The 21,208-nt window shown below is 43.3% G+C and overlaps 3 protein-coding genes across 4 annotated transcripts; 2 read left to right on the top strand and 1 right to left on the bottom strand.

The window, feature by feature from the left end:
• The first annotated feature begins 1,283 nt into the window (after positions 1-1,283).
• Positions 1,284-3,917, top strand: LOC136497066 (protein SPA, chloroplastic-like). Its single transcript, XM_066492848.1, has 5 exons — positions 1,284-1,684; positions 1,763-1,846; positions 2,095-2,146; positions 2,964-3,120; positions 3,663-3,917. Exons 1-5 carry the CDS (start codon positions 1,526-1,528, stop codon positions 3,682-3,684), a joined length of 474 nt encoding a protein of 157 aa, XP_066348945.1. The 5' UTR covers positions 1,284-1,525; the 3' UTR covers positions 3,685-3,917.
• A 3,393-nt stretch (positions 3,918-7,310) lies between these two features.
• LOC136498639 (PLAT domain-containing protein 3-like) lies at positions 7,311-8,019 on the bottom strand. The gene has a single exon (XM_066494526.1). The coding sequence runs from the start codon at positions 7,887-7,889 to the stop codon at positions 7,326-7,328; it is 564 nt and encodes a 187-aa protein (XP_066350623.1). The 5' UTR covers positions 7,890-8,019; the 3' UTR covers positions 7,311-7,325.
• Positions 8,020-13,230: 5,211 nt separating this feature from the next.
• On the top strand, positions 13,231-19,913 carry LOC136496317 (uncharacterized). 2 transcript variants are annotated; one of them, XR_010769032.1, is made up of 14 exons: positions 13,231-13,472; positions 14,327-14,400; positions 15,535-15,618; positions 15,728-15,808; positions 16,069-16,149; positions 17,400-17,492; positions 17,617-17,796; positions 17,920-17,987; positions 18,100-18,151; positions 18,323-18,376; positions 18,496-18,588; positions 18,806-18,872; positions 19,317-19,469; positions 19,549-19,913. XR_010769032.1 is itself a non-coding variant. In XM_066491965.1 (13 exons), the coding sequence occupies exons 1-13, from the start codon at positions 13,331-13,333 to the stop codon at positions 19,406-19,408; spliced, it is 1,161 nt and encodes a 386-aa protein (XP_066348062.1). In that variant the 5' UTR covers positions 13,231-13,330; the 3' UTR covers positions 19,409-19,911. The 2 variants fall into 2 exon arrangements, 1 of the variants encoding a protein (XP_066348062.1); XM_066491965.1 differs by having other exon boundaries at positions 19,317-19,911.
• The last annotated feature ends 1,295 nt before the right edge of the window (positions 19,914-21,208 follow it).

The raw sequence follows: 21,208 nt of genomic DNA, 5'->3' as shown, positions 1-21,208 counted from the left end.
TAGTAATTTAGAATCAAGAGGGTAACATTGTGGTTGAGTGTTACCAAATGCGCAATGAGAATTCTGCAGGTATATACTAACCAAATAGAAAACTAAAACGATTCTGCGACTTATTTGAAACAAACAAGGTGAAAAATTAAATATGTGCTTATTACAAGGATTGGAAAGAAAAGAAATAAATTATATACGCGGACGCCTGCATAAGTTTGTGAAAGAAACCCTTTGACGAAAATTAATCTGTCGCTGCAAAGCGAGTGGCAGATGTCAGAAAAACTACAAATCGTTTTGCTGAAATTTGGCTTATGTTGATGCTTATGTTGATTTGTTGGAAAAGGAAAACACTATTCGTTCGCTGAAAAGTACTCATGAAGTAGTTAAGTGAACAGGGAAAATCGAGCTTCAACCTGAATGTAAATTAGACTAATCCTGCGCCTGAAATTGAGGTACGCGCACGGCGCCCAGCTACTGCCGGCTATAGATATCTGATGATGATGATACTGCTGTCTTAGAGGAGCTCCTCGGATCCGATCCGATCCGTTGCGGCACACCAATATTCGTGCGCCGAAACGGCAGCATGCATGGAGATCGGAGGCAGGAGCGAGGACGCTCCCGAGTCCCGACCGCCCAGTCCCATGGCATGCCATGCCATTGCCAGGCTCTCCCACTCCCATCTGCCGCTGCGAAGCCTCGAGTAAAATGAGCTTCACTTTCTTATGATGAGCAGGGCTGCAGGGGATGGTGCAAATGTGCAATGGGGCTCAAAAAATGAGCTTCACTTTGTATATCTGTATCTGAAATCATGCGCGTCATTTTCGGCTGCTTGGACTCGCTGGAAAGTAAAAGTAATCTTGGCAATTTCACATATAGACATATGCCATTGTACATTGTCGACCGGAAATGACATGGCGGTGCAAATGGCGAGTAGATTAATCTCGTTAATCTATTATTATAAACATGGCCGTCAATCCGTTGGTATTCAGTCAATTCAAAATGGCGACAATGGTTATCAGATTAACAGCACAGTTAACGATCAGCTTGTCTCTTGTCGCACTGATGCCGAGATTTATTTATTTATTTATTTGCTACTACATGCGGATGAGAAAAGACGAAGAGGAGGAGATCCGGAGAGCAGGCATTCGTGGCCAGCCTTGGTCTTTTCGGATATGGATATTATCCGCTCTGGAAGTTGCGCAGCCTCTCAAATTCCGGCGCTCAATTCCATCGTCGCATCCACGCTCTTTTCTTCGTCCCGAGGCCCGGCCCGGCCGGCCCCAATCACGAGCACCCACATCCGAACTCTGGCACCTGGGCCTGCCACGTCTCCACATCCACATGGTCCACGACGGCTGACGGCATGACCCCCGCGGCTGTCTCTCTACCTCCCTCTCCAGTCCTCCCCTCGCTCGCCCGCCCTCCTCACGACGCGAGGCGGAGCCGGTCACCGGGTCACGGCCACCGCCGCGCCCGCCCACCCGCCGGAGACCAGGTCCGCAGCCAACGCCGCGTGACGTAGGGGGACGCAGCCATGGCCACTTCCTCCACGTCGCTCACAACGCTCCACTCCTGCTGTTTCCTCTCTTCCACTCCTTCCTCGCCCTACATGGCGGCGCTGCTGCCCCGACGGCGAAGGGCCGCGGGAGCGCGGTACCCTCGCATCCGGGCCATTGACCTCGACCAGAACACGGTACGCTACGGATGCCCGCCCAAATCGACCATGCCTTGCCATTGATTCTCGCGAAGTCTGATTTCCCGGTGCCTCTAGATTGTGGCCATTTCGGTGGGCGTCGTCAGCATCGCCGTGGGAATAGGCGTCCCTGTGTTCTACGAGACTCAAATCGACAATGCCGTGAGTATTCGCCAATTTTTTAAGTTTATTGGGACCTGTTCGATCTTCACAGCCTGTTGCCGTCCAAGTAGCGTTAATTAGGCTGGGACTGGGAGTGAGTAGCAGCTAAGTACATAGTTGACTGAAACTGAAATATCCAAGCTTAATTGAATTTGACACTGTTTTATACGAGTATTTATTACTATTTTATGTCATATAAAAGGGTTGCAATATTATGATCATCTTTTTTTCTTTCCATTTCCATGCAGGCAAAGAGGGAGAATACACAGCCGTGCTTCCCCTGCAGTGGTTCTGGCGCGCGTATGTGATAGATTATGCTCTTTAGATTGCCTTAGCTCCTTTATTCCAATTTGCATTTCTAACATGTCTGAGTGAAAAAATTGTTGGGACACTTTAGATTGCGCAGGTTGTGTAATTAAACATTGTTGGCATAACCACGTGGCTGAGTGAAACACACAAAATCTGGTCACGGGGATTGCCTTGTTAAAATGAAAATATCATGGTTACATCCAGGCTCTCCTTTTAATCAAAGATGCATCTTAGTTATTCTCCCTATGCACTAGTATTTTATTTGGTTGACCTTTTAATATTTTACAAAATAGTAGGAAGAAGCTAGGCCGAAAAATTATTTGTCATCTGCAGGGTGGGAAAATTGGAACCAAAGTTTTAGTAATGTTTATTGCTGCAAACTTTCATCTTTCTCAAATACACATTGTGTCCCTGTACCTCTACCTTTCATGACTATATCTATACTTAAATATGATGGCGTTAAGGAAGAAAAACATATATCTCTTGTTCACTTACTCTGCACCAATTAAGCTGGTACTCTGGTAGCAAAGCTGTTATTGAGCATCCCGGGAAATGACAAACATTCACCAATTTGAAACTCCAATATCAATGAGAAACTTGAACCAAAAGGACTTAGTTCCCTTTATGAGCGTCAGTGAATTAGACAACTAGTCATGATGGAAATAGATAATGGACTTGGCAAGTTGGCATGGTGGTATGTTGCACACAATGCATACATTACTACCTTTTAACTATGCATCTTCTCTTTTCCTTTACAAAACAGTATCCAAAGGTTCTGAATATTAAATGGAATTTGTTCATTTTCCAGAGGTATGCAGGTTTTGCACTGGAAAGGGCATTGTTACTGTAGTACTTGGTGCAGGCGAGACTGAAGAATCACAGTGCGTCAACTGCGAGGGCATCGGCTCTTTGACATGCACTACATGCCAAGGCACTGGAATCCAACCACGCTATCTTGACCGCAGGTAATAATATGCTTTTATCTAAAACTTCTGCATGTAAGCACCCGGCCACCCGTGTTCCCCTTTTATCACTGCTAGCCTTTATATACATTAACAACCTTCAGAGAAATATATTATTGAATTTCCAAAATAGAACTAGGGAAATATTCAGTGTAAACACTCTACTTGGTGGAATCATGAAAACCCTTTAGAAAACATACTTAGGAGTTTTCAAAAAAATTGAAACTATGCACATCCATCGTGCATAGATGTAGATTGTCACGAAATTTGATATTCATACATGAGGCCCTTTGTGGAGAGTCTAATTTGCTTAACACAACACAGATGGTCCATATTGTTGAAGTGAATGATTTAGAAACCTGTCATGTAGGGGACTTTTCCCTGTGATGCTTCTCCATGAGAAGAGAAGGGAACTATATGTTGTCCTTCATAAGTTCATTTCATCAATGTTTTGCCTGAACGACGTTCCAAATAAATGTAAACATGATAAAAAATGGTCAGAAGGAGATATCTAATAGTTAATTTGCTTTGGATTGGCTAATCAGGGAGTTCAAGGATGACGACTGATGAAGGCTTTATTACCATCTTTGGTAGTATGTCAAAGATGTAACATCACCGTCTAATTTGAGGATTTGAGGACAGCATTGCCTACGCAGAAGAGATGTACCTATCAGCCATAGGATCCATCTGATTGTTTTGTGTTGTATTATATATATGTTCCAGTTTGGTAAATATAGATGACATATGCCCTCCAGCAGTGAAGATAATGTCTCAAATTTAAGTGCTCAACGTGTTGTTCTTCTGATTTTGTCATGCAAATTTGCAAGAGTGAACAAAAAGACTCCCTCCAAATAGAGGGCGCACTAAGGGTGTGTTTGGTTGAGCTGTGGCTGTGAAAAAAAGCTATTGTGGGCTGTGAGCTGTGGGAAAGCTGCTGTAGGTTGTGAGCTGTAGAAAAGCTGAAAGTTGTTTGGTTAAACAAGTATAAAATATACCTTCTATCTTTATCTCTCTTGAAACAACAATGGAAGAGCTTTTTATTCCACCAATTTTGAAAAGCAGAAAGCCAAAAGCCAAAAGCAGGGTCAAACCAGCTTTCAAAAATGTACTACAGAAAAGCAGCCGCTTATGAAAAAGCCACCTCCAAAAGCAGTCCCTTTAGTTGGGCTTTTGGCTTTTGGGGCCAAAAGCCCAACCAAACAGACCCTAAGCATCAAGCATTGGGTGCATACATTGCTCTGTGGCTCTGTATTTTGAGATGGAGGGAGATACAAGTGCAGCCAGACAAGGCCTAAGATGTGATTTCCACCGGGAATGACAGATGGTCATTATCAAATATAATGGTCCAACTGGCAGTAATGGCTAGCTCTGAAAATGCAGCTTCCAAACTGGTTTCTTGCTTCAATGATCATATCCAGCTGTTGGAGTGACAAGTTCTAGACAATGAGCAGAAGGGTCCAACAAGACTGACTTAAGGGTGACATTCAAAGAAAAGATTGTTTCCTCAACTCCTAAATTGCACAGAACACGATTATAGTCATCGAGAGATTTGTTCTTTCTCTTGAGCAAGTTTCTGGTACGTAGTATGTCCCTAAAGCCAAAATAAGAATTTATGTTTGCCAACGACGGTCGAACTCTAAAGCCATTTGAAAATAGGTGAAACTGGCAAGGTTCCCAACAACTGTGAATATGTTTTTTTTAGCCGAAGGAGTGAATCGCAAATGTATTTCCTGCTGTCATCAGAACAGGGTCCCAGGCCTTTGCCTTGGAGAGGTGTTTGGAACTGTAATAGTTGATCAGAAGCTTGTGGAGACAGTGACAAGAAGAAGTTCCTGTTCAAATGATTTCTAGAAAAAAATCTCACTGAGCAGTTTTGCTTTTTGGCAAAAGAGAACAACTAAGGGAAGCTAAAGTGCAGGTCCAGTGCTCCTAAGGTCTTTTCAAAACAGCAAGGAGTTCCTTTGCCTGGAGTGCAGCAAGCTTGCATTCTATCAGCTAGGCTGAGGATGTTCCTCCACCAGAAGGAGCCAGCTGGGCTTGTAGCATGTGGAGTAGTAGCATTCGATTTGTATAGACATTTTCAAGTGAGTTCACCCAAGGAAAGTCTGCATGATTGCAAAATTTGTCGAGCAATTTGAGCAGGACATTATTCTGGGTTTTTAAGTTTGATAATGCTAAGTCCATCTTGCTCTTTGGTCTGCATGCCACCTCCCAGGCAACAACAGTGCATGAGCCCTTTCTATTTTTTTTTTTTACACGAACTGCGGAGGGGAGAGCTTCCCTGGATATAATGATTTATCATCAACGGCCTCGTTTCAGGGTACGAGGCAAAAACCCTGGTCGTCCAGTTAATTTTAGAAAACCGGACTAAAACCAATACAACAGCCCTAACATAAGAACTAGATTGTGGCATGTCTACGAATACAACAAAAAAACAGAGAAAGAAAATTACAACACCAAAGCACAAGAACTCTTCGACGATGCCTCAAAGAGGTGGATGACGCCATAACGTAATCATCGTCAACCAAGCAACAAGAGACGACGCCGTAGAAGCTTGGTACGGCTTTCGCCCGAGCCTTGTGCCGAGGGGTTGAACGAGTCGACCATGAAGAAGCAGCACAAGTTCTTCAGTGACGCCTTCAAGAAGGAGATCCTCGTCGCTGGCCCAGACTAATTAGCAGCACACAGAAGGTTCTTCAGCGACGCCTTTAAGAAGGAGATCCTCGTTGCTGGCCCAGACTAATTTGAGTTGAGCTTTCGCTCGGAACCTATGCAATGCTCCATTTGTACCCGCGTCTAGGGGAGGTGCGTGCATCGGCGAGCGTCCACGTCTGGACGGAGTGGTGTGCCAATCGTCATCACATCGTGCGAAGCCGTTACCGGACTCGCCCGCGACAGTGGCAAGCATCCTCGCATGGATGGAGGAGTGTCGCCTGCACCTGGACGGGGGGTAGGGTGCCGGTCGCCGCCACACTTCATAGAGCCATACGGACTACCAGTCGCTGCCACACCTCGCGGAGCCGTTAACGGACTCGCCCAGCGATGATGGGAGGCGTGCACCGACATTGCTAGTCGCCGCCGCACCTCGCATAGCCATTAACGGACTCGCCCGCGACGATGGGAGGCGCGCACCGGCAATGCCAGTCGCCGCCACACCTTGCGGAGCCGTTCGGACTCACCCTGCGACGGCAGTGCCAGTCGTGGAGCCATTCGGACTCGCCCCGCGACGATCGGAGGTGCGCACCGGCAGTGCCAGTAGCCGCCACACCTGGCGGAGCCGTTAACGGACTCGCCCGCGACGATGGGAGATGCGCACCGACAATGCCAGTCGCCACATGGACGGCAGCCCCACTCATACGCCCTAGTGCCGGCGCGCCGCCGCAGCCACACGCAGCCCGGGACGCGCTCCCACCGGCCACCGCTGCTGTAAGTCACAACGCCCGTGGACCGACGAAGCCCTCAAGTCAGTACGTCGCCGCGCCGAAACTCACGCCCCCACGCGGATCCGCCTGCGACAACACGCTGACAGGAGGCGCAGCATCAAATTACCGGGTCGACGCCGCAGAAGCTGGCCGCCGCAGCCACCAGTCGGCAGCCAGGCCGCACCATTCGCTGCCGCGCCCGGCACCACAGTCACCTCGACGCGGCGGCAGCCCGCCAACGCCATTCTCCTTTGATCTGCTTGGTTTTGTGAATTGTGATCCTCACACTCACTAGCTTAATAACCAAGATTGCCACAAACCAAACGGGTTTCCTTATCTTATTCTTCTCATATTGAAGTAGGTTGTTTGGTTGAATTTATAAGTCTTGTTCTTTTTCCTACTTGTACTCGTAGGACTGTGATTTTCTCATGTTGTTATGCACTGCATTCAGTGATGGTACTTGAATTCTCCTCGTTTCCTTTTAAGCATTTGGGATAGGATGAGTCATCTGTTGAAGCAACCACAATCGTCTTGAACTGTTATTGATTTGTTGTGAGAGAAAAATACTATTCATTGGCTGAAAAAGTACGGTTTAAAAGCCAAGCGAACAGGACGAATATTCTGTATTACGGGGAATGGAATAGTAATTTATCAGAGATGCTCTTACTAGCCTGCTACACCAACGAGTTCAAACATCTCCATGAACAAGAGCAAACGACGCAAGAAAACGACAGAAATGACACGAAGACTAGAAGCCCACTACAGCGACATCCGGTTCCGACAGCATCACTCCGCCGCGTCACTCTTCGTGCAGACGCTACGCTCGGCGTAGAGCTGGTACGGCGGCGCGTCGCTGGCGAGCCACTGCTCGACACCGAACCCAGCCTTGGTGCACGTGGCGTGGCGCCCCGTGGCGGTGACCTCCACGGACTTGCAGTACCAGCCGTGGTGCGGGCCGTAGCCGTCGGAGGTGAGGTTCATCCGGCACGGCGGCGACGACAGGCAGGGCGCCCGGGCGCTGAAGATGTCCACGTTGCCGCGCTCGTAGTAGTCGTAGCCGGCGCCCATGAGCCTGCCCCACCGGGCCAGATCCAGGATGGTGAAGCCGGCGCCGTCGGCGGCGCCGAGAGCCAGGCTGATCACGGCGTCCGTCCCGGCCTTCCAGATCGACCCGGTCTCCACGTAGATCGTGTACACGCACCTGTAGTCGTAGCTCCCGGCCGCGTCGTCAGAGCTCTGCAGCGGCACCACTACCTGGTGCCCGGAGACGGTGGTCTTGATCCGGCGGCCTACGCGCGGAACGGCGGGCAAAATGGATGCCGATGAGAAAAAGACGGCCAAGCATGACATTATCAGGGCAATGTATCAGGACAATGCAAGAGAGTGAGACGTACCAAGATCACGAAGGAAAGGAGAACGGCGAAGGAGAGTGCATTGACGGCCATGCTGAACAACTCAAGATCCAAGAGTTGAAGAGGCTATAGCTAATGAGGGTGATATTTGTAGTTAGAAGAGCTTGAAAAGGCATTAGAGTGTACATGTAGTATTCTGCTGAAAAATATTTACTAAGTGGCAGGCATGATGTCGGGAAAGTCATCATCAAGTATGGATCGGATCAGAACCGAAGCAGGTGACCGTCGATCATGTGGTGCACCGTGCACACGGAGAACGTGGATCTATGCCAGACTAGACAACGGGCGCCCATGCTTAGCTTAATCAAGTGCTTATTGGACAACTTAAATATGCATTGGCCTCTCTGAGCAAGTACATGAAGCACAAGTGCACGGGGTAAGTTAAAGAGTCTAGAGTCAGCCATGTGATGCTCACACTAAGGACTCGTTCGGTTCCCTCGAACAATTTCCAGTTAGAATGATTAGCTAATTTTTTTTAAGCTTGATCAAGCCAGAATGAAGCCCTAAAATGGATCGGAGTTTGGAGTTTGCTCTATGCCCTCTACAGTTTCGAGTTCTATGCTCAGACCGTTGTGGATGACAAAGTACTTGATGTGGATTCAACTACAGTAACACTACAAATGATATTGAATCAAAATTGAGCAAAGAGCAAAGAATGTAAATCAAGCTAGAAGGTATGCTTTAGAAGTATATATTATACCGTACCATGCTGAATTAGGAAGAATGGTTAATCTGACGGTGGAAAACCACCAGTCAAGCAGACAAGAAGTCAAACTGGAGCATTCGTGGACGTTTTTGCATCTTTCCTGTTAAGAATATTCTAATATTCCTAATAATCAATTAGTGGGCAATTAGCAACTACTAATTGCAGTTACCGTGACTACTGAAAAGACGTCGTACGGACGGGACGTGGGAGCGGGGCTCTCCCACATTCACTGGAACTGCCCCATCGTGGGCATGTATATATATGTGTACTGTTCATCAATAAATTTTTTACACCTTCACTTTCTACTGTTCAGAATATAATACTACAACACGTTATCAGCGTTCTACTGCTGAGCGAGAAGGCCGGGAATAGTGCCTGAAGAACTTCGTGAAGACAGGAGATCGCTGGATCGATTTAAGATGTCTTCTGATGTCAATCCTGAGGAGGAATTATGTCTTGTAGATAGTGGAACCACAAACACTATTCTTAGGGAGATGAAATATTTCCAGACTCTTAGGAAAAGAGAAGGAAATGTTATGACCATCGCTGGACGTGATGCTCTAATAGTTGGTTCGGGTAGAGCCACTATTATTCTCCCCATGGGTACGCAATTAACGATAGAGGATGCATTATTGTATCCAGAATCAACTCGTACCTTGTTAAGCTATAAAGATATCCGTAAGAATAGTCTTCATGTTGAAACACATGTAGATAACAAAGAAGAATTCATTTTCTTCACTAGACTTACTGGATCTAACAAACAAGTTTGTGAGAAAATTCCCTCCCTCGAATCTGGATTGTACTATACATACATAAAACCTATATCTAATGTTGCATATAAGGTAATTTTTCAAAATGTTAATTCATTCCAGACATGGCATGATAGACTAGGTCATCCTGGAATAGGGATGATGAGAAAAATTATCTGCAATTCATTTGGTCATAATTTGCATAAAGCAAAGTTCCCACAATCTTCGGATTTTATATGCACTGCATGTGCATCAGGAAAATTGATTTTAAGGCCATCAACTCTTAAAATCAGAGCTGAACCACTAAAATTCCTTGAGAGAATCCAAGGAGATATTTGTGGTCCAATTCAGCCAATATGTGGACCTTTTAGGTATTTCATGGTTCTGATAGATGCATCTACAAGATGGTCTCATGTGTCATTATTATCGACACGCAACCATGCTTTTGCCAAAATATTGTCCCAACTAATAAAGTTGAAAGCACATTATCCTGAACATCGAATTCAATCAATTCGAATGGACAATGCTGCTGAATTTTCATCCCATGCCTTTAATGATTATTGTATGGCAACGGGAATTGAGGTTCAACATTCTGTACCTTATGTACATACTCAAAATGGTTTGGCTGAATCATTGATAAAGAGAATTAAACTCATTGCTAGACCAATGTTGATGAATTGTAAGTTGCCTACTTCGTGTTGGGGTCATGCAGTTCTGCACGCTGCTGAATTAATCCAACTACGACCGACTGCATATCATGAGAATTCCCCCTTGCAATTAGTACGTGGAAATCCACCAAGTATTTCCCATTTGCGTAAGTTTGGGTGTGCTGTTTATGTACCCATCTCACCACCTCAGCGTACCTCTATGGGGCCACACAGAAAATTGGGAATCTATGTGGGATTTACATCTTCGTCGATCATTAAGTATATAGAACCTCTCACCGAGGATCTATTTACGACTCGGTTCGCTGATTGTATTTTCAACGAGGATCATTTTCCGGCATTAGGGGGAGATTTGTACCATAAAAATGAATGTCGGGAAATTAATTGGAATGCGGAAGGCATTTCCTATTCTGATCCACGTACTATGGAAACTGAACATCAAGTTCAGAGACTTATAGATTTGCAAAACATTGCAAATAATCTGCCAGATGCGTTTACCAACTATAAAGGTGTTGTTAAATCTTTCTATCCTGCAAGGAATGTGCCAGAAAGAGTGGAGGTACCAAATAAAACCACTCAAATTATCTCTCTTGGAAGCAAGAGGGGGAGAGGCAATTCCAAGGTGCAAGATAAGAAACAAAAGAAAGTGGTAAACGAAGATCAACTATCTGTTGATGTGAATCACCTTGTTACTAATCAATATCTTCTAGAAAGATTTGATTTGATTCCTAGCCCAGTCATGCGCATAAATACTGAGGCTGGGACATCGGAAGGCCCTAGATCTATTGTTTTGGGAAATCATGATGATCTATTAAGGGTTGATGAAATTGCTATTAATTATATAGGGACTGGAGAGTCTTATGATCGAAATGCTACAACTGTCGACATCTTTTTCTCTGAACAAATTGCTGAAACCCTTCAAAGTGATCCAGATCCAAAATCCATGGTAGAGTGCAAGAAGCGCTCGGACTGGAATAAGTGGAAGGATGCAATAGAAACTGAGATAGCCTCGCTCACAAAACGGGAAGTGTTTTCGGCTGTATTGCCAACACCTCCTGGTGTCCATCCTGTTGGATATAAATGGGTTTTCGTCCGGAAACGGAATGAAAACAATGAAGTAGTGAGATATAAAGCAAGGCTAGTAGCACAAGGCTTCACGCAAAGGCCTGGCGTTGATTTCAACGAAACTTATTCTCCAGTCATGAGTGGCATAACTTTCCGATATTTAATATCTTTGGCAGTACAAAATCGTCTGTCTATGCAGTTGATGGACGTGGTGACCGCATATTTATATGGGTCATTGGATTCTAAGATATACATGAAAGTTCCTGACGGAATTAGTATACCAAATCCTGAGGCAAATCGCAACATGTTTTGTGTTAAGTTGCAGAAGTCGTTATATGGCTTAAAACAATCAGGCCGAATGTGGTACAATCGGTTAAGTGAATTCCTTAAACATAAGGGATACACAAATAATGATGATTGCCCGTGTGTCTTCATTAAGAAATCCGTAACGGGTTTTTGCATTGTGTCTGTATACGTTGATGATATAAATATCATTGGTAACGAACATGACATTAATGAGGCACGTCATCATTTGAAGGCGGAGTTTGAAATGAAAGACTTGGGTCAAACCAAGTTTTGCTTAGGTTTGCAACTTGAACATTTTTCGGCTGGGATTTTTGTATATCAAGCTACCTATATCCAGAAAATGTTGGAGAAATTCAATATGGATAAAGCTTACCCATGTAAAACCCCCATGGTTGTTAGATCTTTGGAAGTTGAGAAAGATCCTTTCAGACCAAGGGAGGAAGGTGAAAAGATTTTAGGACCCGAGCTTCCTTATCTAAGTGCCATTGGTGCACTGATGTATCTTGCTAATAGTACCCGGCCGGATATTGCTTTTGCAGTTAATTTATTAGCAAGACATAGTGCCGCTCCTACCAAGCGTCATTGGGTTGGAGTTAAAACTCTTTTTAGATATCTCAATGGCACAAGAGATCTTGGATTATTCTATAGAAAGAATCAAGATCAAAATTTATTGGGTTATACAGATGCTGGCTATTTATCTGATCCCCATAATGGCAAATCCCAAACTGGTTTTGTATTTTTAAATGGTGGAACAGCAATTTCTTGGAAATCATCCAAGCAAACTTTAGTGTCTACATCCACCAACCATTCTGAGATTATTGCATTATATGAAGCCTCACGAGAGTGTGTATGGCTTCGCAGAATGGTAGACCACATATTGAAATCATGTGGAATTGGTGCACTTGATGCACCAACAATTATCTTTGAAGATAATGCTGCTTGTGTTGTGCAAATGGAATCAGGTTACATCAAGAGTAACTTGACGAAACATATCACCCCCAAATTATTTTATCCCCATGAGTTGCAAAAGAATGGGGAAATTGAGATTCTGCAAACTAAATCATGTGATAATCTTGCCGATCTATTCACAAAGTCCCTACCATATTCTACGTTTCATAAATACATTGAAGGAATTGGTATGGTTAGACTTAGAGACTTGCAGAAATCAGGGGGAGTATCTCTCGATACTTAATCCATTTCACATCGTATTATACTCTTTTCTTTGTATGAGTTTTACCTTGAAAGGGTTTCTCATATAAAGTTTTTAACGAGGCAGTATCAGCATTATGTATGTCATATCATCTAGTTTTTCCCCACTGGGGTTTTTTAGGAGATGATATATTAAGACATTGCTATATGATTATCATGGTATCCTGATATATCAATGTGCTCCTAAGTTTTTCCCACAGGGTTTTCTAAGGATTAATAATATTAATAATTATGATGAACATTGGAGCTCCAAAAGATAATTGATTATGGGGGAGTGTTAAGAATATTCTAATATTCCTAATAATCAATTAGTGGGCAATTAGCAACTACTAATTGCAGTTACCGTGACTACTGAAAAGACGTCGTACGGACGGGACGTGGGAGCGGGGCTCTCCCACGTTCACTGGAACTGCCCCCATCGTGGGCATGTATATATATGTGTACTGTTCATCAATAAATTTTTTACACCTTCACTTTCTACTGTTCAGAATATAATACTACAACATTTCCGAACAGGGCGAAAAAAACAATACCGCTATTCAAGGCCGGCAATTCGCTAATGATTCATGACGAGGACAGTTCGCTAATTCAGCCCCCCAAAGAAAACTGAAATAGCGAGGAAGGGACGGGCTCGGCCTCTCCGCCCGATTCCGCCTCCGACTCCGAGATCCCGTCAGCCATGGACGGGCTCCTGTCGAAGCTCCGTAGCCTGGACGCGTACCCCAAGGTGAACGAGGACTTCTACAGCCGCACCCTCTCCGGCGGCATCATCACGCTCGCCTCCTCCGTTGTCATGCTCCTCCTCTTCGTCTCCGAGCTCCGTACGCGTCGCTTTTTCCTTGTCCCCCCCCCCCCCCCCCCCCCCCCCCCCCCCCCCCCCCGATCAAGGTCCTTATGCCCGTTTCTGAGATCGGCTGGTTAGGTTTGACCGCGTGGGTGGTGCTAGATGGATGCTGGTATAATGACCCCCTGTCGCATTACGATTCTTGCGTTCTCCCCAGAATGCGTCCAGATCTGGTGTTGTGGTTACGGGATTGGCGGAGCGGATGGAATTGATCACGCGTAATTGGGTTGGGGAGAGTGGAATTGAGTGCCCATTTCGGCCGTACAAGATGTTATTTTTACTGTGCTTTGTACTATCAGGATTCAACTCAGTAGCTAAGAAGCTCTGAAGATTCTGCTGTTAACTTTCGTTCTCTTTTGGTTAGTGAATAAGGCGTTGACCTGACATGTTATATAAGCTTGTAGAGATATAACAGCTACAAATGACAATTTTGCATACATAATTATTGGTTCCATACAAAATTTGAGATAAAAGGCTGTTTCTCTTTGTCTTTGGTTGCTTTGTTGTCGAATGTAAGGGCCATTTTCATAAAAAATTCAGAAGCAGATTTACTCACTGTGATGGAAAACTTAAGATTTATTAAGTTTACCTAGTACCACATGTTTTGTTGAAGTAAATGAGGAGCTCTTTTGCTCTCATTGTTTTAGATATCAGTTTTTTAGTGTGTGGATATTCGAAACTTTGGGTTTGCTTTCTTTCGGTTTTCTTTACTGGATGAATAGTCCACCAGCAAGTAGGTTAACCAGAGAAATCGTTCTACCTATCTGCTACTATATATCTTTTGCTATTCATGATTTCTCCTTATTTACCAGTTAATGTCTCTCTATGCAGGATTATATCTCCATGCAGTTACTGAGACAACGCTAAGGGTTGATACTTCAAGGGGAGAAACACTTCGCATAAATGTAATGTACAGCTTTTATATTATTTAGTGTTTTTAAGGCGTCGCTTAAGCGCCAAGGCGCTGCACGCACGACGCCTTAGCAGACGACTCGCCTTAGATTCGTGTGGCGTCCGCCTTACAGCCGAGGCGTCCAAAAAACGTCGCTTTGGCGTCCAAATCGCGCCAAATCGCGCATGGCGGGCGCCATACGAGGAAGCCTCTGCTCTGGACAGTGGGAAAACGCAGGAGAATAGGCGCGAAAAAAGGAAAGAGAGAGCGCGATTAGGCATCCAAGCTCGCCTTAGGGGTAAGGCGGCACCTTGTCGCCTTATGCACATGCTGATGCCCCCTCGATTCCGCCGTCTCCTCATCGATTCTGATGCGGGTCCTCTCTATTCCGCCGTCTCCTCGTCGATTCCGCTCAATTGCGCCGTCTCCTCGCCGTCGCCTGCTCGATTCCGCCTTCTCCTCGCCATCGACTGCTCGATCTGGAAAGGGATGGCGGTGACTGTAGATCTCGAAGGGGAGCAGCGAGGGAGGGGAGCAGAGCAGCGCATCCGGAGAGAGGGGAGGAGCCACGGACGGAAGTAGAGCCGCAGAGGGAAGTGGAGCGGCGGAGAGACGAGCGGAGGCGGACGAGTGGTGGAGAACGAGGAGCAGCGCTGGAGGGGATTCCCATTGGGATAAGCCACGCCAGGAGGGGGAGGGGCACATGGGCCGCCTGGTGGGCTGGGCCAGCCCACTTCTTACTCCTCCTCCTCTCTTTTTCTTTTTTCCTTTTCTTTTTTCTTCATCATCTACTACTCTAAGCTGTTGTTTTAAGTTTTTTTAAAATCCGTAAGGCGTCGCCTCGCCTCACGCCTCAGTCGCCTAAGCGTAAGGCGGTAGTCACTCGCCACGCCTCGCCTTACCGCCTTAAAAACATTGATATTATTACACCATTTCATTGTCACCCTTTACCAACTGTTCGCAAACACTCATTTCTTTTTAAGCTCTTTTTGCCTGCTAGTTGTTCCTTCATTCTTGTATATTTTCTAACACTGTACCTTGGCTTACCAGAACTTATTTCATACATGATAACTTTGGCATTCTAATCTATACTAATTTATGTTCAGACACTTGTTGACATCTACCTTTTCTGATGTTCAAAATGCAGTTTGATGTCACCTTTCCAGCTCTTCAATGTTCTATAATTAGCCTGGATGCAATGGACATCAGTGGACAGGAGCACCTAGATGTGGTATGCATTTGTGTATTCAGCTTTTTAGCTGTTATACGAGTTATGTTCAATAACTGATGGTTGCAGACTTGTGGTAACTAACTTGTTACAGTTTGATGCTCTTATGTAGAAACATGATATATTCAAGCAGCGAATTGATGCCCATGGCAATGTTATTGCGACTAGGCAAGATGCAGTTGGTGCGATGAAGGTGAGATCATCTCTTGTGGTGTTAAAAGTCACACCTATAGCATGTAGAATGTATAACAACACTGCCTCAAAGTCAAGTTCTTTGAAACAATCCAAATATGAAGTATTATGACATTTCCTTTTGTACAGTCCTAGTTTCTTAGTGTGTAATTTGTTCTGCACATAATATCTGACTTATTTTCTTAGCATGTGTATTGTATTGCTCAAGTCCATACATGTTTTGTTATACCTAAAGATGCACATTCCTTGCCTTTTCAACAGATGGAAGCACCTCTACAACATCATGGTGGAAGGCTTGAACACAATGAAACCTATTGTGGCTCTTGTTATGGTGCACAAGAAGTATGCTTCTATCTCTTGTGAGATAATATCTATCCCTGGCCCACAAAATACGCAATTGTACTACTACCTTTTGTGTTGCATAGACTACTTTAGACTTCACGAATCGTGTGTTTTTTTTTTAAATTCACCTTCTTTGTCTATTGATCAATCACCACTGATCCATCACACCACGTAGTGCAAGTGCTGTTACAAAGTTCGAGAGGGGGTCAAGCCAAACATGCTCACCCAGGCCCCTGTACAGATACTGGTGTGCCATCTCAGGAGCACACCAATTACAATCACGGGGTACAAACACCACATCAGCAAATATGAAATTGAGACTCATAAAAATTCTAGTGTCCATAAACCAGACACCAGCAGGAGCTTGATCAAAGCTGTGGACTTCAGGGCACTGACAAGGCAAGAACAATATGTTTCAATGATGATCCTCATCATACCATTAACTGATGCTGCCTCCAGAGCTATCATCCAAGCCACCATCTCTGCACACTGGGCATCATGTACAACATCTATTGATCCAGCGCCAGCCATGACCCCGCTGAGCCTTCATGATCACGAGCAATAAAACCCCAACTGCCCTTCTTCTGATTGGCAAGAAAAGGACCATCAATATTTATTTTGATTATCTCTGGCATCCTTGGAGACCACCTGCTGACTCTGCCATTTTTCCTAGTGACATTTGCCTCCTTATTAATGATATCCCCATTCCCTAGCCATGCTATGTACCTTATAAAAAACTTGGTCAGCTGAAAGCATAGTATCACCCGCATTCACTTTGATATCCCCAGCCATGCTATGAATTGTGATTTTATTAGTCTACTGTTCGCTTTTGGCCAGGTCTCAGTAAGTTGTCTTTCTTTTAATTAACATTTTCATTAGTTCTAGCTCTTGTGAAAGATGACATCATAAGTTCATAATACATACATGTCAGCTCATGTCAATAGCTGGGCCATGTTAAACTCTTTTCAGTGAAGTTTTCAATAACACCCCTAATTTGAGTCCTGTATACACCTATGAACTACAGAGCAAAAGTCAGGCCTAACGGGGCTATCGAATATATGTGTGTGAGTCAGGCCATTTTTAGTTTTTTTAGCATATATCTTTCTGTTAACACGTCTTCATTTTTCTTACTGTGCAAGAAATTACATGATTGCTTTAGAACCTGTTGTCCTTGTATAATACTCCTACAGTAGTTCATCTGCTATTTTGTTATGAATTTTTGAGCTAACATCTTTCCTTATTCGATGTAGTCTGATGGTCAATGTTGTAACTCATGTGAAGATGTTCGCGAAGCCTATAGGAAAAAAGGTTGGGGTGTATCAAATCCAGATTTACTTGACCAGGTAGAACCATCTGATGTAATTACCAAAAAATAACACCTGTTGTAACTACCAAAAAGAAAATATCACTTTATGTCCCCCTTTACCTTCAAGACAATTATTATGTCTGATGTGTGGCGTTCTGTAGTGCAAAAGGGAGGGCTTTCTTCAAAGTATAAAGGATGAAGAAGGCGAAGGATGCAATATTTATGGCTTCATTGAAGTTAATAAGGTTGCTGGGAATTTCCATTTTGCTCCAGGGAAAAGTTTCCAGCAGTCAAATGTGCACGTCCATGACTTGCTTCCGTTCCAGAAGGACAGCTTCAATGTAATCATACTTGAGAAAATCTGTAAATGATTTTTATAGCTGTGCATACTGACAGGAAGATTTGTCATTTTCTCACTAGCATTATTGCATTAACATTAACCATTTTATTCTTTACAATGCCAGGTCAGCCATAATATAAACAGACTAAGTTTTGGCGAATACTTTCCTGGTGTTGTTAATCCACTTGATGGGTAGTTTCCTGTTCCTATAATGTTATTTTTATTTCATATATTTGTTTTCTGGGTTTGTTACTAGGGTGCATCTAAGTGAGAATTTAAGATTCTTTACTTGTTAAACATGCAGGGCAAATTGGGTGCAGCATTCATCATATGGAATGTATCAATACTTCATCAAGGTTTGTCCTATCCTTTGAGACCTAATTAAAAGAAGTATTAAACGATATGTTGTCTTTCTAGTTAAATTGCTCCTGTTTTTTTTTCTTGTTTTCTGTATATTCTTATACTTACTGTTACACCAATGACTTAATTCAAAATATCTGAAACTATTCTTTTCTCTGGTCTTCCAGGTTGTTCCTACAGTCTACACCGACAAAAATGAACACATTATTCTATCTAATCAGGTAATTTCTGTCTTTCTTTCTTTTTTCTTTTTGTGGGCAAACACCATGCTGCTGATGCACATATCGGTATCTATTGTGATTTTAAGCATTCCCTAAGATGCTGTAATTCATTGCCACAGTTCTCTGTAACCGAACATTTTAGAAGTGGTGAGAGTGGTCGGATGCAGGCTCTTCCTGGCGTGTTCTTCTTTTATGACCTTTCTCCAATCAAGGTACCATCTCGATGTACTTTACATTTGATATTGTATTGAAGATAGATAATGTAAGGGTAACCTACTTTACTCATTTGCTTTTGTTTTTTATGTGAGATTTGCTTATTCTCCTTCAGTAATGGTAAAATTTGGATTTGCTGGAAATCATTGTATTTGTAGTTGCTTGACATGCGTTTTGCAGTACACGAGTGTAATTTTTCATGAATGGCTTTTACAGGTCACATTCACGGAACAACATGTGTCATTTTTACACTTTTTAACTAATGTTTGCGCTATTGTTGGAGGTAATGTTTCCATCTCTCCATTTTTGTTTATGCTAACTAATCTCTGTCATGCACCTTTTCTGTTTACAATAAGTATATTTGTTGAACACACTTGTAATTCAGTTGAACATTTGACCTGTTGAACATGGGTATTTGCCCCCTTTGCCAGCTTGACCATGAACAACGTAAAAGCTGTGTTTCTGTGTAAAATATAGCCAATGGTAGAGGTAAAGCTGGTAGACCATCAGTGAGAGCTGAAGTTAACTGCAACTGTGGTTGCTGATCGTTCTCTCTCTGGTTGTTGACTTAGACTATTCCTGGTTTAGTTATGGCCCTGTTCGTTTTGCTGAAAAGACAAGCTGAAAAGTACTGTGTATCTAAAGTAGGAATTTCGAGCATTAAACCAAGTCTTATCCTTGGAGCAGTTGCACCTGTAACCTGAGAATTATTTTTCTTGATGTGCAGGTGTGTTCACCGTTTCTGGAATCATAGATTCATTTGTATACCACAGTCAAAGAGCAATCAAGAAGAAGATGGAAATCGGCAAATTCAACTGATGTTGCTTTCCAATTGCTGCAATTGAGTAGCTCCTGTTGCAGCTCCAGGTTCCAGAAATAGGTGAATCAATCACTGCACTGTGGCTTTTGCTCTGGAACTCTTGTCACACTTGCTTAGTTTACAAACAATTGCTCATCAGATAACTCTTGGTAAGCTTGCCAGCTTGCTTCCGGCAAAGATACCAGCGAGGAAGATGGTCATCGTGTACACTAGATATTTTATTTCACACAAGCAAATGCAACAATTCTGAAGCGCTCCATTTTTGTACGCTCTAGTCTAACAAGAAAACATTTTACTTTCGTGAGCTGCAGGTGTTCGTACTGTTGTAAATTTGTGGTAGGGGGAGCCTATCTGTAGTTTTTTTTTCTATAGAATTATGTCTGTACCAGGGTTTTTTTTTCTGAGACATTTACAGCTTCGACAGGTAAAGATTGAAAAATGTATAAGAAAAAACATTTTTAAAAAAAAGCAAGCTTATCGTTGTAATCCCAGGATTTTCTTTCTGAACTCATACCGACACCGAGTTAAACTAAGACTAGAGGCAACCAGGTCCACGAGCATTGTGCTCCCTCCAATTCAAAATATCTGGTGTGATTTGACCTGGTATGCTTTGATCTATAATTTTCTTAATATAATGTATCTAGCAATAAATCAAAATATAAGAGTGCTTTCAAATACGGATCCAAAATATGACTTTTGCACAAAAAGGTTTACGTAGGCTGATTCTTAGCTGACGATTATGAACTCCGAATCCAAAAAATGCGTGTGCTCCTTATAAAAGAAATGGATGCTCCTTGTAAAAACAAATGGAGGGTTATATTTGTTATAGAGCCCCGTTTGGCAGCTTTCAGTTTTATAAAAAAATGTTCCTGAAGAGACTGATTTTGATTCTCATGAAACTAGGTTTTTTCAATTTTTTTGAGAACCCTGTTTTTTTTTTTTTGAAGAAACGGAAATATATATATATTTTGTTTCTGATTCTGAATATCAAAACCGTTTGGTAAGGATTCTGCCATTCACGGAACAACATGTGTTGTTTGGAGAATTTCTACAAAATGCTTGAATGCACCATAGTCAAGCTGATTTGGTTGGTAATGACATGGATGACAGGTAGGATCAGTAGGATACCATAAAAGTATGCCCATCAGCTCTTTGTATCAGTGTCGATTTTTTTTTATAAAAAAGGCTCTAATCCTCAGTTCTAGAACAAGAGTTAAAGTACGGGTGAATTGCAGGTTAGCTTGTGTCAGAAAAGCACCTTTTGAATTTTCATCTCGTCCACTTGTCGCTTCGTAGACTTCAATCGCAATCGTTGGCCTGGACGGTAGTCTAGGCGAATATGTGCCATGGTCCCTCTATCTCAAGTGATTCACCATTAGCCGTGTGCCTTGTACTCAGTACTTTATAAGGTTGCTAGACTTAAAAATAATCACAGTTTTTTTAATTTAAATAATCACAGTTTTGCTTGATAATCCATTGCCATTTGGTGCTTGGTCCCTTCCACTTTAGCTGAGGGCCGGTTCGCTTGAACTTATCAGCTAGAATCTACAGTATTTTTCTCTCACAACAAAACAGCTTCAGCCAGCTTTAATATCAGCTGAATAGGCCCCGCGGCATTTACTATAGTGGAACCTTGGTCCCTTCTAAGAAAATAACCCTTATCCGAGGTTTTGTAAATATTGTGGCTGCAGCTTTTCCAAATTTTAAGCACACTCGTGCGTTCAGCGCTGATCCAAATTCCAAATGAATCTGAATATGGCTCATCATCTTTGTTCATCGATTTGCGATGGCCAAGTTCT

This window comes from Miscanthus floridulus, chromosome 12 (assembly GCF_019320115.1).
Source record: "Miscanthus floridulus cultivar M001 chromosome 12, ASM1932011v1, whole genome shotgun sequence".
In the NCBI taxonomy this organism is placed as follows: domain Eukaryota; kingdom Viridiplantae; phylum Streptophyta; class Magnoliopsida; order Poales; family Poaceae; genus Miscanthus; species Miscanthus floridulus.
The sequence above is the reverse complement of the archived record's forward strand: the minus strand, read 5'-3'. Positions and strand labels throughout refer to the sequence as shown.

Excerpts from the sequence above, each read along its gene's own strand:
- LOC136498639 (XM_066494526.1), bottom strand. The coding sequence starts at position 7,889 with ATGTCATGCTTGGCCGTCTTTTTCTCATCGGCATCCATTTTGCCCGCC.
- LOC136497066 (XM_066492848.1), top strand. The coding sequence starts at position 1,526 with ATGGCCACTTCCTCCACGTCGCTCACAACGCTCCACTCCTGCTGTTTC. Across the intron at positions 1,847-2,094 it reads AGACTCAAATCGACAATGCC|GCAAAGAGGGAGAATACACA; the intron begins GTGAGTATTCGC and ends ATTTCCATGCAG. Across the intron at positions 2,147-2,963 it reads CTGCAGTGGTTCTGGCGCGC|AGGTATGCAGGTTTTGCACT; the intron begins GTATGTGATAGA and ends TTCATTTTCCAG.
- LOC136496317 (XM_066491965.1), top strand. The coding sequence starts at position 13,331 with ATGGACGGGCTCCTGTCGAAGCTCCGTAGCCTGGACGCGTACCCCAAG. Across the intron at positions 16,150-17,399 it reads CTTGTTATGGTGCACAAGAA|TCTGATGGTCAATGTTGTAA; the intron begins GTATGCTTCTAT and ends TATTCGATGTAG. Across the intron at positions 18,377-18,495 it reads ACATTATTCTATCTAATCAG|TTCTCTGTAACCGAACATTT; the intron begins GTAATTTCTGTC and ends TCATTGCCACAG.